The sequence below is a fragment of the Mytilus galloprovincialis genome, chromosome 2 (assembly GCF_965363235.1).
Source record: "Mytilus galloprovincialis chromosome 2, xbMytGall1.hap1.1, whole genome shotgun sequence".
Classification (NCBI taxonomy): Eukaryota; Metazoa; Mollusca; class Bivalvia; order Mytilida; family Mytilidae; genus Mytilus; species Mytilus galloprovincialis.
The window spans coordinates 3040482-3066329 of NC_134839.1; the positions used below are offsets into that span (position 1 = coordinate 3040482).

General features: G+C 31.0%; 1 protein-coding gene across 2 annotated transcripts in view; it reads right to left on the bottom strand.

Annotated features, from left to right (window-relative positions):
- LOC143062689 (uncharacterized) overlaps positions 1–25848 on the bottom strand; it is a 44127-nt gene that overhangs the window by 17907 nt on the left and 372 nt on the right. Inside the window, exons 2-15 of one of the 2 annotated variants that reach the window (XM_076234431.1) lie at positions 25654–25715; positions 24239–24412; positions 23740–23856; positions 20961–21039; positions 20040–20121; positions 18927–19040; positions 17933–18008; positions 12296–12460; positions 10840–10907; positions 9816–9898; positions 8061–8164; positions 7438–7633; positions 6926–7050; positions 1119–1220 (exon numbers count right to left, since the gene is read on the bottom strand). In XM_076234431.1, the coding sequence (XP_076090546.1) occupies positions 1119–1220; positions 6926–7050; positions 7438–7633; positions 8061–8164; positions 9816–9898; positions 10840–10907; positions 12296–12460; positions 17933–18008; positions 18927–19040; positions 20040–20121; positions 20961–21039; positions 23740–23856; positions 24239–24412; positions 25654–25715 (1547 nt within the window). Of the gene's footprint in view, positions 1–1118; positions 1221–6925; positions 7051–7437; positions 7634–8060; positions 8165–9815; positions 9899–10839; positions 10908–12295; positions 12461–17932; positions 18009–18926; positions 19041–20039; positions 20122–20960; positions 21040–23739; positions 23857–24238; positions 24413–25653; positions 25716–25848 lie in introns of those variants that run through there. The other variant, XM_076234432.1, reaches the window with a different exon arrangement.

Here is a 25848-nt window from a genome sequence, read left to right on the forward strand (position 1 = left end):
AATATGTTTAATTCTTAAACCCAATATTTGCCATTTTTAATTTACATATTTTTCTCGTAAGCTACTGTCAAATCCAAAATTAACATTTCGTAACTAAAGTGCTGCCATATTGACTTGCTGAAATCAGTATATAAAACAAAAGCTACCTCAGAAATCCATTTTAATACAATAATATACAAATTAAGATGGTTACAAAAAAGTTTATATTTTTGTGACATTAACCTTATATTTTGTTTATACTGCAACTTAAATAAGTATATTGATAGCTTTTAAATCGTAACATAAATATCAAACTTATTTTCATCCCTTAATGAAATTTTTATGTGTATCTCCGAGTGTCAATAAGTATAGATATATCGAGAATTTTATCACAGTGTTGTTTACAAAGCGAAAGAAGCACGTCATATTAGAATTAATAATAATTTCACAAAGTAGTAGTTAAGATTAAGGTCTAATATGGCTCCTATTTTTAGCTAAAATATCATATTATAATTGAATGGCTATAACTAGAATATAAAATAAGGATTTGATGGCTATTATAACAATGAGTCATATTTAGGACATTGACTAGATAGGAAAAAGGGTACTATGTTTGAACATAGATCTACATAAAAAAAATCCTTTTATGACATAGTATTTAGTTGTAATTTATTTTTGATATAAATTCAGCGGGATAACTACCTAAAATTTGAAGCTCATGTGTCAACAAGAAGATTGTTTGCCAACATTTGTTTATACAACAAATGAACTATCTGACTTGATTATTTAATTTGCCTTATTTCAAGATCTATATTTCCTAGGTTTAATCTGCCAACTTCAAGATTTATATTTCCTATATGCATAAATACAGAAGATTAACAAAATTATGAATATATTTGTTACATATTCAAATGTAAAGGTAAGATTTTCAAGAAAGGCTTGACAAAAATATTTTTCAATTCCCTTCCTATCAGATTTATGTATCAGCTTAACACAATTTCAACCTTTTTAAAAATATTGGAACTTATTTTAGATGACATTATTTTAGGATTGTCAACAGAAACAAAAATGTAGACAATAGATGTTTTCCCTAAATTTGCTGTATAAAAGATAATACTGAAGGGTACTTATAACCTTACTTTATCATTAGACTTGGTACGATATTTTTTCCCAAATCTCTCTCCTTTTCCCTTTGACAATGCTTCCAAGTCTATGTAACCAAGATCCGTTTTCGTCTTTTCCTGAAAATGATATAAGATGCAAAATCAAAGAGCTTGATAGGTCTACACTACTCTAATGGGAAGAGATTATCACTGTTTCCTTTATTATCAGTGTTCTCTTCCAAATATAATTGAACTGCCCATATGCTCATGTTTTCATTTAAAAGTTGGTTTTTTAGCTAATTCAAATAAAAAAATACACAAATTTGTCTTTAAAAATTATTTCAGCAGACCTCATATTTACCAGTTAACTAAGAAAATATTAAACGGTATTTTTGATTCACGTTTCCTATTCTGGTTCCTATTACTGCAATAAAAAATTTGTTAACCAGTGCACCAAAAATGTGACTGGATAGCTGTCCTAGTGTGTGCGCATCCTTAAAAGTTAAAACCCTGATTTCTGTTTCGGAACCTGATGATATCTACGCATGGTTTGTTGTGATGAAGAGGTAAATTCAGTAAATAAATATACTTCATCAGGGACTGCCCATTTGGGAGTTTTGGGGAGAGCTTTCTGTATAAAACTGAAGTCATGTGCTCTTCTGATTGGTAGAAAATGTGTGTAATAAATATTTTTTGATAGATGGATCAAAACAAGGGTTTAAAAATGAATGCTGAATGTACTCACTTTTTTTACTACAGAGTTTTAAAGTAATGGGGGTAAGTAAACGAATTAAGTGTGAATCTACAGTGTTTGTAAACAAGGCCTTGTGAATGCCAAAAAATGCTGCATGACCCTATGTTTTTGTTGTTGCAAAAGATAGGGCTACATTTGTACTTTCATGAATGATATTATACGGAAAGAATCTCATTTCTAAAGGTAAAGCAGCAGTTGTAAATAAGCAGTTTTCAAGTATTGTAACACTTAAATAATCTGACAGTATGAAGATATTCATTTATTAAGTCTTTCCAATTTTCTGTGGAAAGACTTATTGTTTTTCTTCTGATTATTATTATTATTATTTTTTTTTTTTTCCGCCAAATTTTGTTCTTGCGATAAATGTTTGTTTCGCAATATGTCGCTTAGTTATTTCTCATATTGTATCGTATAGTTTATGCGCTTTTAAATTTCACCCTGCTGAGGCGAACCATTTTCTTTGTAAGAGTTATCTCCCTATTCACTGTTTATCATCTGTGTGCATCTCCTTCGTAACAAAAAAAGATAGCGACAAAATTCCTTTTACAAATTGTTTGTTACATCCTCAGGAATTTTTGGCTAATTTGTATTGAAGCGATTCGATAAAATTTTATAGGAGTTATCTACCTTTACAAAATAAATTTGTCGATATGTTTTTTTAACTCATAAACAGTTAACCGTATAACACTGGAATGTTTTTATTTGAGGCCCCTAGGTCCTAACTTAGAAAATGAGGTCAAGGTCAAAGGTCAAGGTCAAGTTCTCAATTGTGACTTTTGCCTGTTTTCGCATTTTCTTTGACACTTTGAAAGATACATATATAAGAACAAGTGCAAAATGTCTGCTTTATTGTAATAAAGATATGCTACGTTTAGTCTGATACAATTTAATGGCATCTTATAGGAGTTGGTGCCCCTGAAATGTCTTGATATGAGGTTATTTGATTATAACTTAGACTAAGTTCATTATAAAGGCATTTGACCTTTTACAAAAGGTAGGGTGACTAATGACCTTGAAAAATGACTACCGGAAGTGACCTTGAGAAAACCGGAAGTAGCCTCTTTTGCAATTTTTTCATATAAAAGTACTCAGAATCCATATATTTTGTCATATAGATACATAAAATGATTACTGATGACTAAAAATGATTTCCAACAAACCGGAAGTGGCCAGTTGTCTCTCTTTCTATATACAAAAGTATATATTTTTGGAATCAGTGTCAAAAAAGCTATCATATGAGACAGGAAGTGACATTCATTTCACCGGATGTAGCACATTATCTCCCTTATTTCACTCAAAAGTATAAGTAAACCATTATTTATCGCATCAGTATGACAAAACTATCTTATCAAAATTTCTTTGATGTGGAAAGACTTTCAATTGTTCTCTGAACAATTAGTTTTTAATTATTATTTTTTTTTTTCCGCCAAATTTTGTTCTTGCGATAAATGTTTGTTTCGCAATATGTCGCTTAGATATTTCTCATATGGTATCGTATAGTTTATGCGCTTTTAAATTTCACCCTGCTAAGCCGATCCATTTTCTATGTAAGAGTTATCTCCCTTTTCACTGGTTACCCTCTGTGTGCATCTCCTTCGTAACAATCAAAGCCTTAAAGGCTGTAAAAGCAATTGCTGCCATGTTAATGTTTGGGGACTTTTATTTTTCATCCACATATATACAAGAATTAAACCTGACATGAGTGTTGTCTAGTTAAAAGTAAGAAGGTTTTAACTTTATATAAATAAAAGACTTTAGCAGAAAGTCATTTTTAATATGTTTTATATTTCACAAGGAGACAGCACATTTACCAGGCTAAAGTTGGGGTCAAATATACATGTGCTGAAACATATAACTCAAAAAGAAATCATCATGGATTATCCCCTGGTAGTGTTTGTAACTGGGCAATAATTTCCTTTATTGATTTAATTTTAACAATTTTCATTATTAATTTATATTTAACCATCAACACAAATGATTAAGTTAAAACATTTCAACTTTCCAGACGCAAATGTTAAAAAACGGGAAAGAAATAAAATATCTTACAAGACACAGGGCTCACACTACTTCAGAATTATAGGGAGAAGTGACTTCTCTTTTTGAAACTGATAGGGAGAAGTGGTGAGATTTGAAAGAGAAGTGCTCATTCGCGCGGGTGCGCTACAATGTTTGGATTTTACAATAGTATAAAGGGCCATATGTAAATAATGTTCTTTTTATGTTGTTCAATTCATATGAGTAAAAAATTACAATTAAAGTAACATTTGAAATTAAAAGTTGTTTAAGTTTTACTAAGGTTCTTGTGAGAAACTACTAACTAAATATCTAGCACTAAAAAAAAAAAATTTATTTTAAAAAATGTAAAGAAATTATATCAATTACAATTTAATTACAAATTATCTTGTGTATGAAATTCAGTGTTTCTCATAAAAAAAATATAAAAGTTATTAAGCTGGGCCATAATATATTGATATTAGTATAATAGTCTTAGACATAAACATGTAAAGAATAAATGTATATTTCAGCTTAATAAAAATATTTTCATAATGTTACTTTGTCATCATTTTTAAAACTAAGTTCCAAACATTATTGCTCAGTTGATATGTGTCCTTCTGATGCGGTACGAGCACATGCACTTGTTTCTATCCATAGGAAGGTCGATTATCCATATAAATAGTTTTATATGGATAGTCGACCTTCCTATGGATAGAAACAAGTGCATGTGGGTACGAGATAACTACAATTCTCATGCAATCCCGAAAAGGGGGGGTCATCACAGACAAACATGACATTAAATCGTTATCACTGAACTAGTATATATATTGTATAGGGGCCAGCTGAAGGACGCCTCCGGGTGCGGGAATTTTCGCTGCATTGAAGACCTGTTGGTGACCTTAATTCTGCTGTTGTATGTTTTTCTATGGTCGGGTTGTTGTCTCTTTGACAAATTCCCCATTTCCATTCTCAATTTTATTATATGAACAAGAACAAACAGCTCTACGTTGCTTTGATATTTATCAATTTTTATGAAACATTGCGAAAAATGATCTTCAATATTTCGAAAACATGTGAAATAAAATTGCTAACACGGTGGACCGTCGAGTGTCAACAAACGTAGTAGACTTGTTCACTGAAAAGACGAGGATAATGGTTTCATCTGACATTTGTTATGCAAACCCAGTTTTGATCATGATATTTAAAAAGACGTACTTTTTTTCAATCTATGTATTAATAAACTAGAAAATTCCAAATTGTAAATATCTCTTCATCTGGACCGACTTGGCATCTACTACGTTTGGACGGGTCCATTTCATTAGTAAGGTGATCGATAAATATTACGGAGTTTTGACAGAAAAGGAAAACGAACTTATTGTTATGTGTTTTCAACAAGGGTTTCGTTCCGCTAAATTATTTGCGCAAATAAAGTTTGTCTATTTTTAGATTACAGGTAATAATTTGACACTACGCATTAACCTGTGTAGTGATTTTGATTTTACGATAAATGTATGAATGAACGATAATTTTATGAATGAACAAGAGCACCTGACCTCTTAAAGAAACACAAATTAAACATAAAAAACCGTATTTATTAGGAGATAATTCTGTTAAATTTTCAATACTAAATCAACAACTGAAATGAATCCATATTTTGTTGAAACTTCGTACGAACGGCGGAAAACGGAATCGCATTTATAAAAATGTACTTTTTTTCACTCGGACTTCTATGTTATTTGATAGTCAAACGGTTGACCCTTTAAATACAAAAATACATCTACAAGAACATATTCTGAAACTTCTTAAATCCACTAACTTTTTTTTAAAGTTTCAAGCTATGTATTGCATTAGAAAACATACATAGGTGTTAAAGAATGACTGACCAGGAGCCTGTTTAACAAAATACTATGGCTTGATCTGGGCGGAGTCTCTGATCTGGGTCACAAAGATGGCCATACGCGACGGCATAAAAGCAATTGCTTTAAAAAAAGATAGCGACAAAATTCTTTTTACAAATTGTTCCTTACATCCTCAGGAATTTTTGGCTAATTTGGATCGAACGATTCGATGAAATTTTATAGGAGTTATCTACCTTTAGAAAATAAATTTGTCGGTATGTTCATTTAACTCACAAACAGTTAACCGAATAACCCTGGAATGTTTTTATTTGAGGCCCTAGGTCCTAACTTAGAAAATGAGGTCAAGGTCAAAGGTCAAGGTAAAGTTCTCAATTGTGACTTTTGCTTGTTTTTGCATTTTCTCCGACACTTTGAAAGATACATACTAAAGAACAAGTGCAAAATGTCAGCTTTATTGTAATGAAGATATGCTACATTTAGTGTTATACAATTTAATGGCATCTTATAGGAGTTGTTGCCCCTCAAATGTCTTGATATGAAGTTATTTGATTATGACTTCAACTAAGTTCATTATAAAGGCATTTGACCTTGTACAAAAGATTAGGTGACAAATGACCTTGAAAAATGACTACCGGAAGTGACCTTGAGAAAAAGGGAAGTAGCCTTTTTTTGCAATTTTTTCATCTCAAAGTACCCAGAATCAATATATTTTGTCATATAGATACGTACACTGATTACTGGAGACGAAACATGACTTCCAACAAACCAGAAGTGGCCAATTGTTTCCCCTTCTACATACAATAGTATATAGAAACTATATACTTTTGTAATCAGTGTGAAATAAGCTATCATATGAGACCGGAAGTGATATTCATTTCACTGGAAGTAGCATATTATCTCCCTTTTATCACTCAAAAATATAATTAAACCATTATTTATCTCATCAGTATGAAGAAACTATCTTCTTTGGTGTGGAAAGACTTTCAATTGTTCTCTGAACAATTGGTTTTTAATTTTTATATAATTCTTTGCATTTCCATAATCCACGAAAATTGATACCCACGATAATAAATGAATCCACAGTATTATTTACAATTCGAAGAGTCATGACCAGCCTGCCCTCCTTCCCTCCATATAATTATGTGGCCCTGTCAGATTTACAGTACATGTCTAAGATATTGCTGATGTAAACCTTTGACACAGATTCAAATTAAAACAATCATCATTCAGCTTACATCTTGTGTTTCTAACCATCCACATTTCTCCTTCCATTCTTGTAGTTTCTTATAGCGAGAGAGAACCATATTATCAGTGCGACCTGGCAACCTTTCTGCTAATTTTGACCATGGTATTTTTCCATCTAAAATAAAATTAAGTATTAAATAGGATGGATACTAACGCTTCCTCTTTTATTTACTCATGTTTGTGTGAGGTCACTTTTAATAAGTCAAATTTCTATTAAAAGCATACCCGCCAACCTCTGAAACCTTCAAACAAGGCAATTTGTCCAAACAACATTTTCAAGTGAATCATATGACCTGTTTATTTATTCATCTACAAAACACATATACGAGTTACAAGCAAGGTTTCAAGCACACAAGTTTAGAGTTGAGAGGTAACTCAGAGGTTAGTGATCCCTGTGAATGAACCACTTACACCATTCTTCAACAAAGGCACCACCCACCTATATGAATGCACCTCTTCTTATTTTTATGGCAATATACATTTATAATAAAAATAAGAATACCTGGTTTTCTAAGTTGTTCTCCTATATTCAACAACTGTTTATCTTCCTCATATGTCCAAAAGTCTGGAGGTCGTAACTTAGGATCTAATGATGACTTGTACCTCTCTCTGCACTGTGGGATAGTTCGGCCAGGTACATATTCAGCTACCTTCTCCCATTCTTTCTCTCCATAGAGGTATACTGCACATAACAATTTCTGTGAAAAAAAAATCCCAAATTTTACCATAAAACCATATATCAATTTTAACGGGTTTCCCCATTAGACTTTGTCAGAGTTAATTTACTCTAAGAGTCTAATAAATGTGACAATCCTTAAAAAAAATATAAAAATAATTGTGTATAGATCTTTATAAAAAAAAAAGAAAATTTAACAATCTTGATTTCTTCAAAAATCCTTGGATCAAATACTGTACAGTTAGAAAATTTTTAGAGCATTTATTTTTGCTAATGTCTCACAAATGTGAGATTAATTATTGCAATTTTTGGAAATGTTGCACACAAATAATGCTAGCAAAATTTAAAATTAACAGTTTTGAAAAATATATACATCAAACAATTTCGTAATTTACAGTATAATCTTTGCCTGATCTCAGGTTATTGATTTCTAAATTTTTGATACAAACCGTATCTTCTTCATCAGACCACTTCCCTCGTTTGATTTCAGGGTTTATCTGAGCCCAACGCAATGCACACTGATTTGAACTCCTGCCTTCGATAAAATATGACACTAAAATGAAAATTAAGAGTCATATTAAAGTTAAATCCATCTCTCCATCAATGATCATGTTTTCCCTTAATTAAGCTTGTGGTATGTTGACAAATTTCAAATTATTCATTAATATTTCAACAATGCTGTACAGGTAGTGCATTTAGTGTTTTTTGCTTTTGTCATGTGTTTTTAAAACATTTGTGTATTTTGATCAAGTTGTGTTTGTTAAATACTACATAAAAAATGTAAATATATTATAATTGTATGCTTTTGGATAAAATTTGTATAATGTAAATTCAAATGTGCTCATCTTGTGTTATGATTGTTGTGGACCAGACTGGGAAATCAACATATGAGAAATTTAGTATAAATAAACCATAAAAAAGTATTTCTTTTCTACTATACAGTATTTAGATCAATTATCTGATACCAATCTAAATGGAATGTTTTCAGTCTATTTTAGGTTTCCTTTTATCAATCATTAACGTGGACTAGACATAAACAGGATCTACTGCTATCTATTTCAGAAAAGTATCTTTCATCCCACAGGATACAGTCATCTATAACTAAAGTCTTCTATTCAGTTGAAAATTATGATGAACGGCTGTTTAATGTCCAGCGGTGAAGTACATGCATATTTATGGATGAGAACATGTTAATGTTATATTAAAATTAATCCTGCTTTGTTATACACCTATCCATTGAGCTGAATTTTAACGTCCTAGTTCACAAGGTAACAATCAGCAGGAAGACATATTACCCTTCCCAGATACATTGTCCTGGCATTGAGCTGACCAGTCTTTGCTCTTACTCTTTAATGCTGTGTATTTGAAAAGCAGTAACAAACCAATTTAAAGGTCAAGTAACAGAAAATAGGCTTTGTCACAGATTTTGGTAAAAATTTTCAGAGTAGGCAATGACTTACACAGTTTCCTTAAAAATCAAACATATTTCTTTGAGTATTATTGAACATATCAAATGAACATGCAATCATAATTCTCATTTGAATTGCACATTAGGGAATACGTTTATATGATTTGCATTATTAGGGAATACGTTGATATGATTGGTCAAGAGAACTTCCAGTAGTTGATCTTGACGTTGGTTATTTTTTGATAGACGACGTTGACCAAACTTCTTTTCATAATCAATTTAAACAAGATGACAGCGATAATAACACTGACGTAATCAAATTTATTTTCACTGCACTTTAATCGTTAAAAAATATAATACACAGAGACATTCGTTTGAATGATAATAAGAGTTTTTGCAGTTTACTTTTTATCAGATAGCAAATTTCATTGAGTACATATTTTTGCGTTAACCAACAAATATATCCATGTGCCAGGCCTATTCAATGACATAAATATACAATTTACGTGTGATAGAAGTAATGAGTGTGGAAAAATATGTTTTTCCCTATCTCCATTTTTGAAGAATTATAAGGATTAAACGCCTTTTTAAAGGAAATCATTGGTGTATAAACTGGAACAAGTCACTCACAAACATATCATAAATGTAACGTCCTTCAGACTTTTATTTGTTTGTGAGTGAATTGGTCAATTTATACACCGATAAATTGCTTTAATAAGCGTTAAATCCTATAATATATGACCAATAACTAATGTTCAAAAAATCTGATGAGATTTTATAATGGAATATTCCTTACCTTGGGTCCATGAAATAATTTTGCCAACTCTACAGCTATCTACTACATCTACTAAAATTTGGTCCTCAGTCTCTGTCCAATCCCTAAAAAATATAATAAATCTCAAGTCAGGTAATTTAATTTTAAAATTGATATAAGAAGATGTGGTATTAGTGCCAATGAGACAACTCTCCATCCAAGTAATTTGTTTAAGTAAACCCTTATAGGTCAGAGTATGGGCTAAGTTTGTTTATTGTGTTAAACTATAAACTTTAACAGCAATTTTGGTCCCAGTATGAATTTTTGAGGAAAATTTGCATACATAATCAAGCCAAATACCATTTTTAACAAAAGGAGTCCATGAACTCTTTTTCAGGTTAAATCAGGCTCGCGGGTACAAAAATTTCAGCCAAAAAATAAACATTTGTTTTTCATTACAAATATTATTTATTACACTGTTAGTTATTACTTTATTATATGGTACAAAAATCAACCAAAAAAATTGATTCGGTTTGACCCCAGATGACTTCTAAAATATTTATATCAGGAAAAAGCTCCAAATTATCTCCCTTTGGTGGAAAAATGTCATTTTTTGCCATTAAAATGAAATATCTTTTTTAACTCATCGGTGACCTATATCTTTTATTATTGTTTCCAAATAAGCTGTACATTAACCAAATACTTGTAAAATTTGAGCGATTTCTGAAATTTAGTTCTTTTTTTATTTCGATATTACCTCTATTTCTCTAATTAGTTCAACAGAAAAAAAGGACATTAACAAAAATGTATGCTTCTTTTGGAGGCAGATTTAGAGCTTAAATGAATGGTGACCCCATTTTTTTATTTCATTTTTCTATTAAGTATATGATAAAGTTCATTTATAAAAAAATACAGCGAAATCCTATATTGCTTTAAAAAATTGATTTATACCCGCGAGCTCCCTTAAGTGACGCAATGTTGAAGTGTCTCCTACATGTGTATATAACAAGCCTTGAGTACTGTGACCCCTCCTCTACCCCTTGATCAAAAATTATTCACTTCTTACCTTTTGGTAAATAATTCATTCAAATGCTGTTGATAATACTGAAAACATTGAAAAGGTGTTCTGTTTGTCTGAAAAAGAATAGGAAACACCAATATAATTATACAATTAACATAACCAACCAATATAATTATACAATTAACATAACCAACCAATATAATTATACAATTAACATAACCAACCAATATAATTATACAATTAACATAACCAACCAATATAATTATACAATTAACATAACCAACCAATATAATTATACAATTAACATAACCAACCAATATAATTATACAATTAACATAACCAACCAATATAATTATACAATTAACATAACCAACCAATATAATTATACAATTAACATAACCAACCAATTTTGGTGCATGATTTGTTTTCCTGAGTAGAAAAAATAACACAAATAGAAATCATAGTGAATATGTAAGGTTTGTAAATCTAGATAATTAAAGTGAGAAAAAAATTTGGTGAAGTCAGATAAAAAGGGCTAAAAGTGAAATAATGTATGGATGATAATAAGTTGGTTTACAGAGTAACAGTATCCATTTAGCATTTCAGTCTTCGATCCATAAATAGAAGCTATTTCTCTAAATCTTGATTTATCCTTTTTCTGACTTGTTGACTATTTTTATTTATTAAATCAAGGTTTAATATCAGTTCTCTATTGGACAAAATTAGATAATGACGTCAAATTTTCTTGATTTTCTCTGAAATTCCTATTGTTATATATGTCATGCTTGATGACTTCGCATGGAAATAACACATCTTTTTGAACAGATTCCACCAAATCTTGTGCAATACATTTATCAACCCTTGACAGTTAAATTTTGAATATTAAAAATGCTCGATGAGCATCTTGTTTTAAATTTGTAAATTTAACTGTCTCAAATAGATAAATTTCATATCCCACTTGACACAATGGAAGAATCTATATTTCTTGCATTTTTTACAAAATCTATTAGACCAGTATAAGAGGCTTAATTTAAGAAGTTACAATTTCTAGTCCTTAAACATCACTGTATTATATGCAATATAAGTCTAACTAGATAATAAGTAGCAGGAACGTTTTTTTCTTGAGAAACAAGGGTACAAACTGAGAGAGGTGCACCTGCTTAACCTTCTGATTGAACGTTATGTTGAAAGTCTTTAGGGTGAAGATTTTAACGATTTACACTGTGGATTCATTTTCTTTCGTTGGGTACTACTTTTTGTGGGCTTCTTTGGTAAAGGTCAAACATGAAGTCAAATGTTCAACGAAATACAAATTTTCTATTGACTGTGTATGCAAACAATGGTAAAACCATGATTTTTTCAAATATCAACAAAAATGCATGTTTTCGTAAATCTATAAAAATTGATACTTAAGAAAATATATGAATCCACAGTACTCCAGATTTTATTAGACTATGAATATACATAAACAAAACTCTTTCTCTTGGTTTAAATGACTTACCCCAAGCTCCTTAGATATAGCTACCCAATTCTTATTGTCATATTTATCGACTAGCTTTTTCAGTTTATCTTTCTCTGGTTTTCCAAAATCTTCTTTATTTATAGCTGGGTTCAGAGAGTTTTTCCAATACAACTCACACTCTGTGGGATCACGTAAATTTTTCAACTGAAAAATACATAAAATTCAAATATATTGCCACAAGCTAAACAAACAAGTGAAACTGCGAGCTACTGCTCACTGATGATACCCCCGCCGCAAGTGGATAATATTAATAGTGTAAAAATATGCAAGTGTTCGGTAAACAGGAAGTTGTCGAGTGATGAATCTGAAAACGCATCACACGGTATAGCTGACTTATAAAAATCCTGAAACCAAATTTCAGAAATCCTTGTATTGTAGTTCCTGAGAAAAATGTGACGAAAATTTTTAACTTGGTTATCATGTGTAAAATCATACAAGTGTTCGGTAAACAGGAAGTAGTCGAGTGATGAATCTGAAAACGCATCACACGGTATAGCTGACTTATATAATTCCTGAAACCAAATTTCAGAAATCCTTGTATTGTAGTTCCTGAGAAAAATGTGACGAAAATTTTCAACTTGGCTATCATGTGTAAAATCATACAAGTGTTCGGTAAACAGGAAGTTGTCGAGTGATGAATCTGAAAACGCATCACACGGTATAGCTGACTTATATAAATCCTGAAACCAAATTTCAGAAATCCTTGTATTGTAGTTCCTGAGAAAAATGTGACGAAAATTTTCAACTTGGCTATCATGTGTAAAATCAGACAAGTGTTCGGTAAACAGGAAGTTGTCAAGTGATGAATCTGAAAACGCATCACACGGTGTGGCTGACATATATAAATGTTGATACCAAATAACAGAAAGGGTGGATGTGTAGTTCCTGAGAAAAATGTGACGAAAGTTTCATGGGACGGACTGACTGACTGACGGACGGACTGACGGACGGACGGACTGATGGACGGACGGACGGACTGACAGACAGAGGTAAAACAGTATACCCCCCCTTTTTTAAAGCGGGGGTATAATGATATGTCATCAAAGATACTGCTGGAAAATATATAATTGTAGTTAATGTAAAACAGAGATTTAGATATACAGTGTATCCTGTGTTATCAGATATACTGAGGGACCAGAAATAAATGTCGGTTAAAGCAGGATGTTGGAATACTCAGGTGTCAGATAAGACAGGTTACAATGTAGTATGAAGTAAAAGCAATGTTTAATTTGTACCATCACATGCAAGAAACAGATGCTCTGCAGGGCGCAGCTTGATACAACCCAAGAGGTGTTGAACCGTGAACAGTCGGGGCAAGTATGGACATAACATTTAAGCTTGATACAGCTCTGAATTTGGATTGTGATTAAATAGTTGACACAGAATAGGTTTCTGACACATAAGGCCACAATTAAAAATATTTTGGTTTGCCCAAACCCTATCCAAGGTTGAGACAGTGGGTAGGTAGGTAGCCATTTTCTTTTTTCTTTTTTTTTTTTAAAGAAATTTACGTATCTGATGTTTGTTAGTCTTCATGCACAGTTAGATTTGGCATATCAAAGAACCCCATTAATTCAATTTTTGATGAAATCAAAAAAAGTTTTATTTTTTGTCTTTTTTTTACCTTTTTGTCCCCTAATTCCTAAACTGTTGGGACTAAAACTCCCAAAAACAATCCCAACCTTCCTTTTGTGGTCATTAACCTTGCGTTTAAATTTCATAGATTTCTAATCACTTATACTTAAGCTATTGTGCAAAAACCAAGAAAAATGCATATTTGTGCCCCTTTTTGGCCCCTAATTTCTTAACTGTTGGGACCAAAACTCCCAAAATCAATCCCAACCTTCCTTTAGTGGTTATACACCTTGTGTTAAAATTTCATTGATATTTTTTTTAACTGTGGCTTCCTTAATATTCGTGGGATACCAATTGCAATTTTCATGTATTTCGTGGTTACATGTGAACTACGAATTTAAAAGTTCAACGAACTACAAAATTTCTATTTGTTTCTATGAAGTCTTTACCAAAACCACAAAATTAGATATCCACGAAAATAAATGAATCCACAGTATAAATAAGTTATTATCTGGAAATCATTTGTTGACGACAATGACGTGATACCAATATACGACCATTTTTTTTTTTTAAATTTTGTAGTCGTATAAAAATATTTAGAAATACCCTTTATGTTTATAATCCTAACACCAGTAAAGAACCAGCTTGAAATGAATTCACACACTAAATAGGAAATGCAAGTCATGAACACACCAAATGATTTTCTCATAAAACAGCGGTGTACAAATCAAGCCAGAAGACAATTTACTTGTGAGTAAATTTGTCAGATCTAAATATTTTTTTTTCATTTTTGAATAGCTTCATTCTATGCTTCCAATTTATTTTAGTGCTATAAGAAATTTTTTATAACTCCTGAATTACTGAAGATTTGGAAAGCCAAAACATGCCTCTAATATGTTTCCTGGTTTGCAAAATGTTTTTTAATAAAGTTTTCCCTAAAATCTCAAGAACCAAACAAAGAACTATCCTGTGAAGAAATATTTTTCAAAAGGTAATTAAATATTTTCTGTGAGACTTTATCAACCTGCAGAATAAATATAAAATCATCCTCTTTCCACAGAAGCCAAGACAACTTTGATAAAATATTTCTACCTAAGGTCTTTCTGAGGGACTAACAGAACCAAGTGATTACTCAAGCTTCTTTCCTTGGTGATGACACAGATAAAACCCCTAATATAAAGTCTATACTCTGTTAAGTTATAAATTTCATGGTTTATACAAACAAAATATTAAATTTAACAAGCATTCTGTGAGCAAGGTGAGTATTGCATGGCAATACATAGTACGCTAACGGTTCAAAATTCATTGTTTGTGAAATAAAATTCTAACTTCATCTATAACTTGTCATGGTGTAAACTATATTACAAATATCAAGTCAATATCTTCAAGCAGGACGAAAAAAGTGTTGAAAACTGATTAAGCCAATTAAAATTAATTGATAGATTTTCATCCCCGCCCGCCCCTCTGAAATCGTCCCGCCCTAATTTTTTTTATTTTTAAAATTACGATTTACGGATATTGTTCGTTTCCGTTACCGATAACCATTAAAATTTCGTTTCCTTTATGACTTCCTGTTTCAAATTTCGGTTTTGTACCGCGAGTAAATTTAACCAAAATTTCTGCTGCTCTATGATGACAACATCATCTTCCGAGAGTAAAAACTGATAACGATAATGACGTGAAATATTCGTGTTACAAGAAAAAAGCTGTGTCCTAGACTACAAATCACGGTATGTCACAAATTTCTGTGATTAGAAAACTGGATTTTTTATGCAATGACTTTGTGTCAGGAAGTTTAAATGTGAAAGATATCCAAAGCGCAAAACTCTTGGAACCCATTGATACAGAAAACATGACTGGATTAAAGATATTGAAACACAAACACAAACTTGAATATTGAGTTTATAAAGTCGACTTACATACACTTTTTATTTTATACACAAGCCCTTAGATTTAACCCATGACTGTCTTTTCTTGTTGATTAACAGAAAATGTCCCAATACCCCAAAAAGGGTCATTAAACAACTTCTTCTTTTTTTCTTTTTTTATTAAATTCACATGTGTTTTACATGGTAATTATATTTCCATCTTGCATAAATGCATAAGTACCAACCCTATTATCATGATTATTTTCAACACTGTTTGAGTTTTCATTTTATTCTGTACTCATAATAATTGTGTTGCATACCAATGCATTTGCTTCATTTTATGGGGACTAAAAACCATCGTTAAGAAACCCAAATACATTTGGTGTAGAAAGTCCAACTGAAGAGAACATTTCTACACCAGGGTTTCCGCTGGCGGTCGCCATTTTCGCAATTTGCGAAAAAATAATAATTGTGGCTATAAAAATTCGTCATTTGCGAAAGAATTTGGCGAAAGAAATATATAGAACGATTTATTTTCCTCCATCTTGTTTATTTACTTTTTTCGAGTTTCTCGGACTTTACCCGATCAGACAATACTCGGAATTCACCTTGACCTCATTAAGATTTGGACAGAAAATCAATAATCAGCTGATTGCATTTTATAGCTATCGACAACAAAGGACTAATTAATAAAGGTGTTGATTGAATTGTTTGACAAAATGATATGGTTAAATGGCTTCCGCTAAATGTCACATACAGAATTTATTTACGACTTTGCGACGCACGTGTTTGAAGCAAACTTTTGACGTCTCCTCTCCTTTTAAAGATAGTTTAGAAAAGAAAGCTGTTGTTGTGACGAAAAATTTTCAAAAGCAAGAAAAATCTCTGATTCAAAACTTTAATTATCCTTTGACTTTAATATAGGTAATTGATTAGGGAGACTACTTTAAAGTCGTTTGAGTGACACGTGTGTTTCAAGCATAGTTTTAGTCTCAACTTTTTCATTTACGATGGTCAAGAAAAGAAAACTGTCGTTTTGAAGAAATCTATCCAAAAGGTTGGGAACAACCCCTCGAATGGGCGTAGCCCTCCAATGTTATGACTTCACATGAAATGAAGGATCAAAATATCATGTGATAAAAACTTTTGTTTTGTTGTGAAAACCACTTCTTAGTACAAAAGGGCACATCAATATTTTTCTTTTAAAGAAACTTCCCCTACGAACTATATACTGGTATTATATAATCAAAACATGTCCATTAATTTTGTTGTATTCCAGGACTTATATCTTCTTTATTATCAAAAGTATAGTGGCCCCCTCCTTTTGGAAAGTTGTTTAAAATACAATGAATATTTTTCCCTTTTATGTTAAAAACAAAATCTGTTGTTTTAAAGTAAATGTTTAGTGTTTATTCATTAAATGTAGACTCTAAAATAAGTTTGACAGAATAATCATAGACACAATGGGGCCAAATCACCTTATATAAGGGAAAGGGGGGGGAGGGGGTAAGAAAAAATGGTAAATTTTAAACGAAAAATGTAGTTATGTTACTTGTCGAAAAAAATAATAAAGTGGCGAAAAATATATTGTTTTGGCGAAAGAGGTGGCGAAAAAAATAATTGACCCAGGGGAAACCCTGTTCTACACGTTTTTGTTGTTTAGTTTCTAAAGCCGCAATTAGAGACATTTATTTTAGGATTTGAAAAATAATGTAAGATTCCTCATACATGTGTATACATTATATAAGCTTAGTACTACACTTGCATATATGAAGAACTCGTCACAAAATGGTTTCATATGAAATAAAATTTAAAAAATAAAATCCTCCCACCCGCCCCATTTTTTCAAAAACTTGGATGAAAATCTACTAATTAATTTTAGTTGGCCTTACTTTCATTACTTAAGTTTAGTCAAAGGATCATAACTCTGCACAAAATCATCAGACCTGAACAAAATTTGAACTTGACCTGTAACTTGTCATGATAAAACAATACATCAAATATCATATCAATATCTTCAAGCATGAAGAATAAAATTGTTGAAAACTCATTTGCTGGACAGACAGACAGACAGACAGACAGACAGAGTGCAAACCTGTTTTCCCCTTCGACTTCATAGGGGATTAATTAATACTATATCACGAATCTATTCATAGTATACATAGATACATACCACTGTGTTTGAAATTTTCATCCAATCAACTCTGTCTGTGTCTGCTTTCTTTATAACTTCTTCTTTAGGCAGATTCCTAAAAAAGAACCCTTATTTTATGTGTGATATCAGAGTTCCAAATCTGTTTAAAATTTCAGTCAGACTACCAGGACCGGTAGATTGATATAATTTGTAATTATATTACTTCAAAACTATGTAAATGCTTTCGATTCATAATCACAAAGCCTAAGCATATATATTCAGACAGTTAACAAATAAAAATATCACATGCTAATGAAGTCAAAGATTGACAACAGGGTAACAATCTGTCCTATCACCCTATCTGTGTTAATACAATTACTGTGAATTCATTTTTATTTGTAGGATACCAGTTTTTGTGGATTTCATGGGTATAGGTTAACCACCAGTTTAAGGTGGTACCTAACACTACAGGGAGATAACTCTGTAAAGTCAGCTAAACGTTTTAATTACGTTGTGTTGTAAAGGGAATAATAAGCTTCTCAAAGATCAAAATTGGTGTTTGTCAAACTGCTATATAACCAGTGTAATTTTTCTGACAAAACAGTTGGTTCAAAATTTTTGAAATTTTTATATTTTTGTTAAAGGGTCAAAGTAAATACTTTGTCAAAATTTTAAATTTTTATATTTTTGTTAAAGGGTCAAAGTAAATACTTTGTCAAAATTTTATCAAAATTAAACGAGTCAAATTAATTTTAGTGAAACTGTTAGGTACCACCTTAAATTATCTCATCAAGTACATATTTCTGTAGGTTTATATGCAGACATTTGTTTTACTAGGAAATACCATTTTTCTATAATTCTATAACATTGGTTTTTTATTTCATTTATTTATAATACACTATCCATTTATAACAGTTGTTATAAAATCTTGTTATTTTAAACAGATTATCAAACATCCTCAACTTACATAAAACTGATATTGCAACAAATATAATGTGTAAAATGACTCTAATGATGTTACACCAATACTTACGTTATTCTTGTCACTTCAGTGTCAATGTCATTTATTTTCTCTACAAACTTTTCAAATTCTTCACCATGAGCTTCTTTACTCATGTTAGACAATTTCTCATAGTATATCTCTTTTCTGTAAGTAAACAAAGATCCTTGATATGAAACAAGAAGTCAGCTGTAAGGTGAAATTGATTATTTTATTGCTTCATCCAGCTGCAAATGTTTCATGCATATTCAGGACCATTAAGGTAACAAATGGGAATATGTATGGTTCAGTAAGAAGACTATAACATGCTGTACTTTTTGTAACCATATTCGGTAGTTGTCTTTGTGCTTGATATTGATTTGATGAGTCAAGCTCTTTTCAACTGATTTGTAGTGTTCTAATGTTGCACTGTAACACCTCAGTCCTACTTTAAGGGATGGTTGAGTGCTCATCATATAAAAGATGTAGGGTATAATCAACAAGACAGCAACCCAATGACACTTAGGGCAAGATGCAGACTTCAATTATAGACACGTTAAACACCCACATTATTCATTGCATATCCTAAACCAGGAGCCAGTAGTCGACCAGTTAGACAACATCAGTCATAAATGTTATTTATCTAAATTGATTAAATTATGCTGTTACTGTAAAAGCAGAAATTTTTGTGGAGGAAAAATTTCTTTTATTTGGTGGAAAGTATTTATCCACAAAATTAAAAACCCCACGAAATCTCATATAGAGAAAAAAATCACGATATTTTAACCCCAAGAAAATTAAAGTTTCTACAGTAGTTAAAATTTTCTTTTTAACTGTTCAACATTTTATTGTGTTATCCCTGGTCCTTTTATAGCTTACTACAAAATATTAGATTTTCATGTCAAAGTAACCAGCAGTTATGAACATACTTATAATTTGATGAATGATGTACATTGTGGTTGTAAATCATATCACATATAGATATAAAAAGATGTGGTATGAGTGCCAATGAGACAATTCTCCATCCAAGTCACAATTTATAAAAGTAAACAATTATAGGTCAAAGTACGGTCTTCAACACAGCCCCTTAGCTCACACTGATCAAGCTATAAATATGTTCTTACTTCATAAATCATAACCTATGACAATCTTCTTTTTATTATTTACCTGTTAAGCAAATCTCTTGTTTGCTGACTCAGAGAATCTAAATACACAGCTTCCTTCATTGCAGTTTTCATGTTTTTCCTCCCTTTGAAAAAATAAATTAGAAATTTAATCTATTTTTGTAATTTTTTTTAAGTATGTTACCATACTTACCAGTATGTTCATCAATTCCAAAATGTTTAAGGGTGAAGTTGACATCATGCATATAATGAAACTCAAACGTAGTACATTGTATGAAATGTAATGAATATCATTAAGAAAAGGAATCATGGCAAGTGTTACACAAATTTATTAAAAGCTTTTAAAAGTGCAATAAAATGATAATTAATAAAATTTTAAATTACTTAACCTAGTGAACATGTTTTGGAAACTTTGATTTAAATTTTAGGAAAAATGTCTTCTAAATACTGAAATTCAGCTAATAAAAGTTTGTACGCTTTATGACCTGAGATTTCATTCTTCAATGCAGGTCATAATCTGCATTTTCATTGTCACAGGTTGACAGGTATGCTTTAAACAATGTTGTCAATAGATATAGGAAGATGTGGTGTGAGTGCCAATGAGACAACTCTCCATCCAAATAACAATTTATAAGTGTAAACCATTTTAGGTCAATGTATGGCCTTCAACACAGAGCCTTGGCTCACACCGAACAAAAAGCTATAAAGGGCCTGCAAATTACTACAATTAAACCATTCAAACGGGAAAACCAACGGTCTAATCTATATAAAAAATAAGAAACACATATAAATTACATAAACAAACGACAACTACTGTACATCAGATTCTTGACTTAGGACAGGTGCAAACATTTGCAGCAGGATTAAACGTTTTAATGGTACCAAACCTTCTCCCTTTTTCTGAAACAATCGACACATAATCTGTCTTACAATCAAAACCTGATATTGTAGAGATAACTCTTACATGCTTGTTGTGGTCTGATATCCTGTCTTTGTTCTTCTGTTCTCCTTTTTATAAACACATCTGTGTTAGGTGGAGGAACCTGACAATAAAAGTAAAGAATCATATCAAATGTAACATTGTAGATATTAATTTCTCAAATTTTTGTGCTATTTTCACATTTCTTGATCGATGTGAAATAAAAGTTTCTCCTCACTTGTGAAATTTCTTTTCTCATGAAATGATTGGTAGAAATTTAATTATGATGTCAATTTTTATTGGTTATTTATGAATTTTCCTATCGTGACGTCATGAAAAAAAGGTGAAATATCTTCTCTCATGAAATGATTGGTCAAAATTTAATTATGACGTCAATTTTTATTGGCTATTTATGAATTTTCCTATTGTGACGTCATGAAAAAAAGGTGACTATGTCTGATGATGTCACCTATAAAGAACACAATTTTCTGAAAATCTTTGAAAAGAAAGGATAAAAATCATTATAGAAACAGATTCAACCACTATAACTCTTGTATCAGGAAATTTCTTCAATCTCAACAGTCAAAATATTTAAATAAAAATTTAACTGTCTCGAGTGAAGAAATATCGTAATACACTTGTTGCAGAGGTGGAATCCATATATCATATATCAATGATCAATTTTTATGATCTTTCTTTATATGAGTATCATGAAAATCTAACAAGATTTAGTTGCATTGTACCATAATTAGCCATGTAAAGTATGCAGTGGTAAATTGTCTGAACCTCCCTTTCCACCAAAGGAATTTCAGTGAAAAAAAATGTTGAAATGTTGAAAACTTCTAGTGAAACCTCATAATTTCAAAATCTTTTTTCCATAACCAAGTTGAAAATGCCTATAAATGATACTAGACACTTGGCAAGTGTCAGTGATTTTGGCTGATTTCAAAAAAATCACACAAAAAATATCATTAGAATGGTTGTGTTTGTCATTAACTGGAAAAGATTTGCAAATGGAGAGAGCGAAAAGAAAATTACAAAAAATGTAGCACTTAATAAATTTTATCTAATTCAAAACAGTGCACTTCTTTTTAAATAAAATATTATTCATTTATACATCGTTATCCATCATATTAATGTTTTCAAGACAAATACATGTACCATGGATTCATTAATTTTCGTGGGTATCAATGTTCAGGGAATGAGGAAAAACTTGCATTTCCGTGGTTTTACTAATTGCTGCATACATATCCTATAGTAAATTTGTAATTCGTTGAACAGTTGAATTCGTGGTTCACCTGTTCCCAAGATAACCACGAAAATTGGTATCACACGAATGATGATGAATCCACATTACGCCAGTTCATTTTCCCAACCATAGAAATGGAAGTCATTGTAGGGATGAAGCGCTACCAATTTTGCTCTTGGAAACCGATAAATTTATCCACATTGAATCATTACGATCCTTACATGTTCGTTGCATTTTAAAAGACAAATGTATCAACTAGCTAATGAGCATTAGTTAATGATCTTGTCTTCATTGATTGAACTTAAAACTATTATCTGATCGGTTGTCAAGTGGAATTTTCGAAAATTCATAAACATTTAAAAAAATTCTAATTAAATATTTCGTGGAAGGGCAGACTAGATTTTGTTAGTGGTTGAAGACTATAAACCCTAGTTATCATACACAAAAAAATATAATTTTTCGAAGATATGCATTTTCATCATCCAACTTGAAAGACTGTCGTCAAGTACTTTCAGTTAAAAAACAGCTATTCGAACACACCTATTCTGTTTTTATGATTCATTAGATAGGTATTTCACTTGACCCATATATTTCATCTTTTAGTACTGTGATTTTTTTATGTAATAAAGTCAACCTGTAGTTTTGATATATAAAAATGATAGAACCTGAAGCGAGACGATGTATGAAATATTCTTGCTTTGTATGATATCAAGACAAAATATTCAACTCAAACACGCCCTAACATAGAAAGGTGAACTTGATTTTCTCTTTTCGATACAATTGTTACCCATTTTTTTGAATTTTTTCTTGAGTCACATAATGGAAGGGCAGACAAGAAAATTACTGAACTTATAGATTGATATGTTTTCCCTCCGTGGTAATTTTTTAAAAACAATCGGAAGTTATGCATTTTCTACATCCAACTTGAAAGATACCCATGTCGTCGACTTGATATCTAATTGTTCTGCTTAACTATGTACTAGATAAATTAAAAACTTATGCAAATGGTGTTTTTAAAATAAAACACTTCGTTATTGAAAAGAAAATTGTAATTTTGTTTGTTTATATTAACTTTTAAAATTGTTGTCACTATAGTAAACATTACAGTACACATTTATCGCCTTCTCTAACAAAAAGCTTTGATTCTTTTGTTTTATTTCAACCGGGTTTCCGACTGTTTTAAGTAGATAAGACCATGAATTTTCCTGTATGAGTTGTTTTATGCTAGTCATTTTTGTGTCTTTTATAGCTTGCTGTTCAGTGTGAGCCAATGATCCTTGTTGAAGGCCGTACTTTGAGATATAATTGTTTTCTTTCTACACATAGTGACTTGGATGGAGAGTTGTCTGATTTGGCACATCTTTTTATCTGAACAGCATTTAGAGTTATCTTTTTCTGATATAAAACAACCAATTAAATTTTTTAAGGTTCATGTATGCAATATAATGTCTCATCCCTAAGATTCTGAAAAGGTCACTGAGTAGAGGTCAAATCTAAAGATCCTTGTAAATGAAGTTTGGACAAAAGAATTGTATGACAATCAGATTATTATGGGTACAATACTAATTTACTAACATCTCCATGTACATCAGAAAAGAACGGCCTTTGATAGCTAGTGATGGTTCTTCTTCCTGTACTGTCAGTAACTTTTGCTCTCTTAGGATTCTCATCTAGGTTTTCTTGTATGCGATCCTGTTATAACAAATAAAAAACATAAAAATATGGGTAATGCTAAATCAGAGGAAAATACTATAACAATGATGGAACTTTCTATTCAACCATTTGCTTGGTTTTTATTTCAATTATAAGTCCTTCACAATTTCATCTCACTTCATAATTATATTTCTTAGATATTTTACAATACTATCAAAAAATGTTTTAGCAATGCATTTTTTCAAGCAATTTCTTTATAAACAAACTGAAGTTACTTAATATCAAAAGACCATCATCAATTTTATCTGCATGAAATTTAAGAATATTCAAGTCTGCTACAAAATCATGCATGTCATTTTATCAATAAGTTCCCGATTAGGGTTATCTCAATACATTGAATCCTTGTGTGCTGTATTCTTACCTGTTTATCTCTGTTCTCTATCAGGGCCATCTCAATAGATCTAAGTGTGTCTAGCAGAACTTCCTGGTATGCTTTATTCAGGGCCAGACATGTGTCAGGATCAATAGGAACATTCTCATTCAAATTGATGACAATTTCGTCACCTTCTCTGTCATCATCAACAATTACAGAATCCTAACAACAACAAAAAAATCTCTGATTCCCTTCCTCATTACACGTTAAAAGTTAATAAAAATTGTAAAGATTCCCCCTAACCGCTCTCTCGTCTACTTTGCTGTTACTCACAGGCCCAACAAAAACTATTAAGACTTTTCCTCAAGATACTTTGTTTTGATTGTAAGAAGCTTCTCTTGCTGTCTGTCCAAGTTCGGTAATAATCCAGGATAGATTATGAATCTAATAAATGTTTTATAAAACTTTAACTGCAGCTTACAGACGACGAAAGACGGAATGTAGGATTGCTTTGTCTCGCTTTTGCATCAAAAGTGACAGACTCAACAGAAAGGAAACAATGATCAATCAATTAAAAAATGCCTGTATATCTAAATGTATATCTAAATGTATATCTAAATGTATATCTAAATGCATTTATCTTTAATAATTTAACATGAGAGGTTTCATATAAACCAATTTATTGTTGTGATTACTATATTTTTTACATTTATAAGTCATCAACTATTTATTTTCTTGATTTTCATAAGCCTAAGGTATTCATATGTACATTCAATGTCTGTACATTGTACATATTTTGTATGCTTATTGGTTTATGATCTATTAAACTTTTTAAAAGTTTTTTCATGACTTTGTTGAATAGAGACATTGTACATATTTTGTATGCTTATTGATTTATGATCTATTAAACTTTTTAAAAGTTTTTTCATCACTTTGTTGAATATCTTATATATGAATTTTGATACTTTGCTATATATATCAATTAATTGAAAAGAAAAATATTCAAAACAATAGTCATAGAATACTGAAAAAACTTCTAACAGTAAAACTATGTATTCTTACTGATGAACAAAATTGAGTGATTTTTAACAAACATGACAAATAGAGTAAAATATATGTACTAAACCCCAATTATTAAAAATAAATTGAAAAGCAGAAAAAAGGGGAAAAATATCTGTGGTGCTCAATTGTCCAACTAAATGATGAAATGACTCTTAATAGGTTGCTAATTTGACAAGGTGATGATGACTTTTTGGCCCAAAATAACCAGGTGCAATTGATTTTGCTTAAAAGTTGCCAGTTTATGCTGATCTCTTTATATGACTTGTTTGTTGCTCTATTTTATAATTGAGTATTTTATAAGATAGTTTAAATGTTCAATAGAGTTTATTTTCCTGTTTTTTCCTATGTCATCTATCAGTACAAGTTTACAACTCATCTCTTGGATGTGGAGGATAACTTACATGGATTACAGATGCAGCTTGACTGGAAAATCCACCCGGTGTTTGTCGAAAGTCATCTTCACCTGTAAACAGATATTTTAAATACTATGAGGAAAACTTATCTTGTATATATACATTTTGTACATTTATGTTACTCGTGAATAAATTTAGGTTTTAGAAATGATTGATTAGAATAAATAGAGCAAATGGGAGATA